Genomic DNA, 7,235 nt, shown 5'->3' with positions numbered 1-7,235 from the left:
CCTAATTCCATAATTCCTAAATCATGCCAGTTAGTTGAATCTGAGGAGACAAAAGTAGAGAAGAATAGCGTTCGCCTATAGTCTAATGATGTGTCTGAGGGAGAGCAAAAAGGCAACAGAAGAGGAGATGAAGGGACTGAAAGAAAGAGGAAAAGAACGAAGGGTCGCCATCTGCATTTCCTGGCTTTGCTTTTTGCTTGTTGCCAAAACCAACATCATATAGGCCAAATTTATTCTTGCCAATTGTTGTCCCATGCGCATGCCAGCCAATGAAAATGGCTTAAATAATCAAGTGATTAATTAGATCTGGAAGAGAATACAAGGGGGTATAATAGTGCAAGTATGAGCATGTGTGTCATAGCCCACATCACTGGTTTCTCATGAATTCAAGGAGCACATCTGCTAATTTCTGGCTCCGTTCCAGCAGTATCACTCATCCATCTCTCCTCTCACAAGGATTGAGACATGGGAATGTTTCGAGGCCGTGCTTGATCGGGCTTAATTTTACATTAGGCTAATTCCGCTGGTACCTGATACTTGTCAGGACAAAGAATTGGCTGACCAAGCGTGCGTCTCAATATTCAGAGATAATTTCATTCCCTTCGTCTCCTTTTCGCTGGAATCTCCGCTTTCTCCGTTTGAATTGAGCTCTCATATGAAGCAATTTGAAGGAAGCCAGAGACATTGATAGCCATTAGCCCCGCTTTGCACAGGAGGGCCAAACATGTCAAGCCGAGGCTCATCTATTATTCATGCACCTCAGTTTTCTCCCCAAAACAACGTTTCTGATATTCTTTTTGCATCACTCTGCCAAAAGTGACAGTGTCAGTGGTTTCAAATAACGCTTTTAAAACAGAGCTGATAAATGTTTCAAGCAAGCACTGGCCCTTACAAACCCCAACGGGAGAAAAGTGTCTATTGTCTGTCGGTCTATTTATGTTCAGATCTGCTGAAAACCTGCTGAGCTTAAGGAGGGAAGGGAATTCGCTTTTTAAATATTTAGCTTTCTTGTGAGGTTAAATCAGCTTGTAATCGTTCCATGTTTTTCTTCTCACGGATGCATGATTTTGATGGACATGCTTTCTGTGTTGGGGATCAAATCGGTCACTTTGCAGGTTCAGGGTAGTCTCTCTAAGGGCCACACATTAAACACTGGTCAGTCACAACGTTAAAACCACCTGCCTTACAAACCCCAACAGGGAAAAGTGTCTATTGTTTGTCTTTGTATTTATGTTCAGATCTGGTGACTTTTAAAATATTTAGCTTTCTTGTTTGGTTGAATCACCTTGTAATTCCATGTTTTGCTCATGGATGCATGATTTAGATGGACATATCTCAAATCTGTGGGCACTCTCTCTACCCAGAGGGCCACATATTACACACTGCTCAGCAACAATATTAAAACCAGCAGCCTAATATTATAGAAGTTCCTCTTGTGAAGCCAAAACAGCTCTGGTACATTAAAAGCATGGACTGTTTGGGGGTGTCTTATGGTGTCTGACATTGGGATGTTGGCAGCAGATCCTTTGTGTCTTGAATCTTTGGGCTGTTGGATTTGTTCTGTTGATCCTGCAGATGCTCAATCGGGTTGGAATCTGGGGAGTTTGGAAGCCAGGTGAAAGATTTGAGCTCTTGGTCAGGTTCCTCAAACCATTTCTGATCAGTTTTGGCATTGAAGCTGCTGCCATGGTATGCATTTGGATTGCACCAATGTTTAGGTGCGTGTAACATGTCAAAGTAACATCCACATGAATACCAAGATCCAAGGTTTCCCAGCAGAACATTGCATTGTAACAGAAAAATGATCAATTATTCACTTTGTCTGTCAGTGGTTTAAATGTTATGGTTGATCAATGTATCTCTAAAATGCTACTTATTTATCAATACGTAGCATATTTGTTCTGTAGCTTGTTCAATGGAGCCACTGTACTATGTGTATAGCCAAGGTTTAAGGGATTAAAGGGAAAACTGAGACAATGAGGTCTGCAACACCAATTTTTGCTAATTTTTTGTGGGACCTTTTTCAAATATTTACTTCTGTATGAAATGCTTGTCCATATGAACTTGGAGACTCAGTTATTTAAATTAAATCATGTCAGTATGTGTAGAGCACTTGTAGGTGAAAATGAATACAACTCATAAGCCAAGTTTCCATTCAAATGTTGCACAAATTGGAACAGAATTTCAAACAACAACAAAAAAATCGAAAAAAAAACAAAAAAGAGAAGATGATGCAAATTAACTGTTGTGCAAATATTATGTGCTTGGTCTATTGAAATAAACAGCTGTTGACAGGCGGGAACCATAAAATCATTTCAGGAGAAGAGAACAAAATGAGCTGCCATAATTACATGAACACCTGTCATACATCAAGCAAAGAAACATTACATGTATTTGCTTTATGCCATCTATTTTTTTTATCCATTTTTGTGGGTCATTTAGAAAAGTTTTTCCTGTTGCCTACATATCTTAAGATTTTTTCTTCAGCATCCTCTTGTTCCTATAGTGACACAGCATTTTTAGATGATATTTAGGTTGCATGCTTTGTCCATTTTGTCACATTTTTTACAGTACACTAGCTTGTCTTTTCCACTTCTAAATTCCTGAATACCTAAAGAATGACACAAATTGTTGGAAATCATAGACTGCATATTAAAGATGGACTTCAACCTGCATTCCTTCTAATGGCCCACCGGGGGCCCCTCTAGTTAAAAGTCTGATTATAAAGAAATACATGAGATAATGACACTACTACTCACTTGATTTACTACCTTAGTGAATATTTTCCAAATGCGTTTATGGTCTCTATTGCTAATTTCAAGTCTCCTTTAATACAGCATGATGTTCATTTTATAAATTTTGTTCCCATCTAGAGTAAAACTGCCAAAAAAGTAGAGTAAGCATTAGGATGTGGTCATTAACAAGCCACTACTGTATGGGTATACATAGAGTCCTTTGTTTCTCAGTCTGATCCACCCGTCGCTTATCACTTCTGGTTCCAAAAAAAAAACCAAGATGGTGATAGACATATTCCAAACTTGAAGCTTTAAAATAGTAGTCCACAAACCAGTGGGTGGCATCTCAGTGGATACGAACATATTTTGTAGAATCTATCATGGAGATGTGACAATCGACACTTAAAATATAGTCAGGGGCCCCAGCTAAAGACTTTTTTTGGGGTGTGACAATCCAAAAAAAGAAAATTTATGGAGTAACTAAATGTTGTGGAGCTAAAAAAAAAACAACAACATTTTCCTCATGAGATGAAGTGGCTCACAGGTACAACGAAGCAGAACATAGAAATACCAGACATACCTTCGAATTGTACTAAAACAACAGTAACTGAGGTCACACACTTGGTTAGTTTAGGCCACCCTGCTGGAAATCTGATGGAAACAAGAGAGGAAAGGCTATCAAGCTATTCAGTCTCCATGCTGTCAGCAGTTCAGATTAGCTGTCACATCGCTGAGGGAGAAACAGCTGAAGATTGGAAAGGGTGATTTCATCTGAATAATTTTATGCTTTGACTGGCAGAGCTCAGCGCTCACCGTCGTGAGGTTTTGACGTCAGAGGGAAATAAACTGAGAAAAATCAAGACCCAGTGTAATACATAAATACAATCATTTGAGAGAGAGGAAAGAAAAACATAAATGAGAGTTAATTCACATGAATGAAAGTTAATTCACATTTCCACTGAAGAAATTCCACTCACTTGGCTTGTTTTTCGAGTAGACAAAAAGACAATCTTTATTTGTGTGTTTCTCTCCTTGCTCTGACTTCTGTGTTTACTTTTGACTGACTGACTTTAATGACTGAGGTCAGCTTCCACAAAAACACCACGAACAGAAAAGGAGACAAACTCATACATGACGCTCAGACCTGGAGGCATCCTACTACCACTACCAACCATGGATCACAAACCAGAGAAGAAGAAGAACAATAGAAGGACAGCATCAGTGGAATAGAAGAAGAGAAGACACATTTTTTTAATCTTCCACAGGCTATATCCCATCACTGCATCCCACACAGGAGTAATTAACAGTGATTTTAAATGCTACAAAAATAAGATGAAATAGGGAAAGAAGTGCTTCCCCTTGTTTGTATTTTCTTGTGTGTGTGTGTCTGTCTTTGTACATGTGTGTATGTCCATGCCATGTCTCTGTAAAATCTCTACATCTGCATTTGCTTCTCTACATATGTGTGTATCTGTACATGGGTTGTCATGTGTGTCTGCATGTGTGTGTGTTCACAGTGCTTACTCATTATGTTCACTTCCCAGACATTAAAGAAGTCCCATGACACGCACACGCTTCCTCTCCCTCCACCTCCCTCCTCCGTGCTCTCTTTGTGCTGCTCCCATGTCCACGAATGCTCCCAAAATCAAAGACTGTGTGTGTGTGTGTGTTTGTGTATTAATGTGTGTGTGTGTGTGCATGCGCATATGTGTGTTTTTGTGATGCTACCGCACACACACACGCACACACACCTCGCCTTGTTTGCCACAGTCTATGCGCTTCCCTTATTGGTTTAACCCTCGAACCCGGGACCAGCTTCAGTCAGTGTTTATGTCCATTGTGATCCGGCCTGAGCTCCGAGGGCTGATTTCCAGTCAGTTTCACCCTGTGGGTCCATTTATCTCGTGGCCCGAGCTAATCCATCAACGACTAGAAAAGCCAAGACGGGGAGAAACCGTGTGTGAGGAGAGAGGTTGAATTTTCCTTTTGATGTCTTGAAAAAAGTCTCAGGGAGAGCAAGAGAGCGGTAGCAGGGTGATCATTTTTTTTCTTTTTCCCCATGAAAAAATATATCATCATTAGAAACAAGATTGATCTGAAGGTTTCACAGTGGTCATGCAACTTGAGTGTCGCCTCCTTTTCTCACCTGTCCTCTGTTCATCCTTAGCTTCGCCCCTCCCCTCCCTCCTGCCCGCCTGCAAACCCCTTTAAAAATCCCCCCGACCCGTTCGTCCTGCCAGTCCGAGAGAAGGTACTGTAAGTGACCACAGTCATAATAATACAGAAAGACAAAGAGGTGGGTGACCAGTGGTACATTCATACATGAGAAAGTCATGGTTCCAAAAGTCACCCGACCCGATCGACATTAGACAGTGCTGAAGATGCCTGTGCTGGCCAGGCATGTGATAAATGCTTTGTTTAGAAACATGAATAAGACAAAACACATCCCACCTGAAAATCTACATCTCATCAAGCCCACCCAGAGCAACCCTACACCCTCCCACTGAAACAGGCTATGGTTATACTTGTCATTGTGATGGGATTTTTTTTATATCACATTGCTGTGAATGTACACCGAGTCTGAAAATTTCAACACGTATAATATTACAATTCCCATATTTGTCTAAATCTGTGCTTGCATTGTCTTGCCCCCTTTCCTTTCTGCACTTTTCTCCTTCGTGCATTCGCGCTTATTCTCTTTGGGAGTTGGAGCCGGTCCAGATTGTATAGAATTCCAATTACAATGCAAGCTTGGCCACTTCCAATTCTTGGTTTGAGGATGAGATAGCAATGTGAGCAAAATCCAATTTTTGTGCATCCAGGCCTATCGCTTAATGCATCCTGCCGTGATTGGATGATAGGAATTGCACTGGAACGACAAGTTTAATCATAGCCGCGGCTACATCTACCCCATCAGTGGCCAAGAGTCAATAGTCAAATCAAAAGGACCCCCTGATATGAGTGCAGAGACATTTCTCTTGTGTTTTTCAGCTAAGAGGTGCTGTTCCACCCAGAATCAGAGATGAAGGGCAGCTTCCCAGACAGCTCCAGACCCAGCCCATGTCAGCCAGGCCTGGGAAGGGTGTCCGTGGCTGGGCCATGAAAAAAAGGGGGCTGGCAGTGGAGGGGAGGGGGTGGTTGGTGGTCGTATTGAGGTGGAGGTGGGAGGAAGAAGAGGAGGAGGAGGAGGGGGCGGAGACAGAGGGCTTCCCTGAGGGGTGGTGGATTTAGAGGGACAGCCAGCCCAGCCCGTTATCCCTGGGTGGGAGCTCCAGGAAGCGAGAGGGGAGGGAGAGGGGTCACAGCCAGTAGAGGAGTCCCAGGGACAGTGAGGCCAGAGCAGCTAACGGGGCCACGGACCTCCAGCTCAGACCCCCATCAGTCAGGAAGGGCTCCGGAGAATCGTATCCCGAGCCATCTGAAACAGAGAGAAAAAAGGAAAAAAAACGACAAAACATCTGAACTGAGGGGGACACACAGACAGAGACAAAACAATCTAAAACAAAGCGGAGGGGAGTGGATTTAGCGAAAGGGTAGACAAGTGGAACCGCCGGGGTGTGGGTGTGTGGGGGGTAAATGTGGAAAAAGGAGCAACAAGCAACAAAACTCAGCAAGGAAACGCAGAGAGTAGACGGCAGAGAAAGGGATGAGGAGAAGGGAAAGCGGGAGGAGGAGAAGACGACAGCAACTGAGCTCTGCAGGGGGTTTAACCAACCTAATTACAGTTTAATCACAGAGACTCAGAATCTGGAGCAGCTGACACACACACACACACACGAAAAAAAACACACACACGTGCATCCGCTCACAGCTCACTCCAGCGACAACATTTCACACACGAGATGGAAGTTGCAATGTCAGACGCATTACTTTAACAGCACAAAAACTCAAAGAGGAGCAGCAGCAGTGACAGAAGAAAAGAATGTATGTTGTTTCAGTAATTATGGAGGAGGAGAGAATTTCCTTCGCCCTTAGCGAGATATGGAATGATCTGAGCCGGGAAATCTGCGAAAGCTGACTCTCTTTTATGAGGATCTTCAAAGCTGTGTCATTATCGAGGCAGATGTGTTACTACCCAGGTTTCATTCTTTAGGTGGGCTTAGGCTGAAAACTCATGAGGCGGAATCCGCATTAGAGGAGAGGTACAGGTAGATTTTTCAAGATAACGCAAGCGTAGTGCAATTCCTGCCACAATCTGATCTTCGTGTATGCCAGGGCTTCTGTTGAGTTATTTTTAAACGGCATTATGTTAGGGCCAACATGGCACACTTGTGTGAGCCATGCTGGGAGCAATTTTGAAAGGATCTTACCAGACTGCACGATGTCTGGAAAGTAAGAATTGTGTAGCTTCTGCCTCATCTTTTCTCATCATCTGCCTCATACATTTGGGGAATTTTCTTAAAAAAATGCATCTATTAGGTAAATGTCTATTATTAGATTTGAATGGATACAATAGGTTTAATATTAGCTTGCTCTTCTTGCTTCTTAGGAGCGAATCCA

General features: G+C 42.6%; 1 protein-coding gene across 1 annotated transcript in view; it reads right to left on the bottom strand.

The window, feature by feature from the left end:
- Positions 1 to 3,717: 3,717 nt before the first annotated feature.
- efna2a (ephrin-A2a) overlaps positions 3,718 to 7,235 on the bottom strand; it is a 90,208-nt gene continuing 86,690 nt past the window's right edge. Inside the window, exon 4 of the mRNA XM_022223333.2 lies at positions 3,718 to 6,153. Coding sequence (XP_022079025.1) covers positions 6,035 to 6,153 — 119 coding nt within the window. The 3' untranslated portion in view covers positions 3,718 to 6,034. The remainder of the gene's footprint in view (positions 6,154 to 7,235) is intronic.

This window comes from Acanthochromis polyacanthus, chromosome 1 (genome assembly GCF_021347895.1).
Source record: "Acanthochromis polyacanthus isolate Apoly-LR-REF ecotype Palm Island chromosome 1, KAUST_Apoly_ChrSc, whole genome shotgun sequence".
Lineage (NCBI taxonomy): Eukaryota > Metazoa > Chordata > Actinopteri > Pomacentridae > Acanthochromis > Acanthochromis polyacanthus.
Note: the sequence above shows the minus strand (reverse complement) of the source record. Positions and strands in the feature narration are given on the sequence as shown.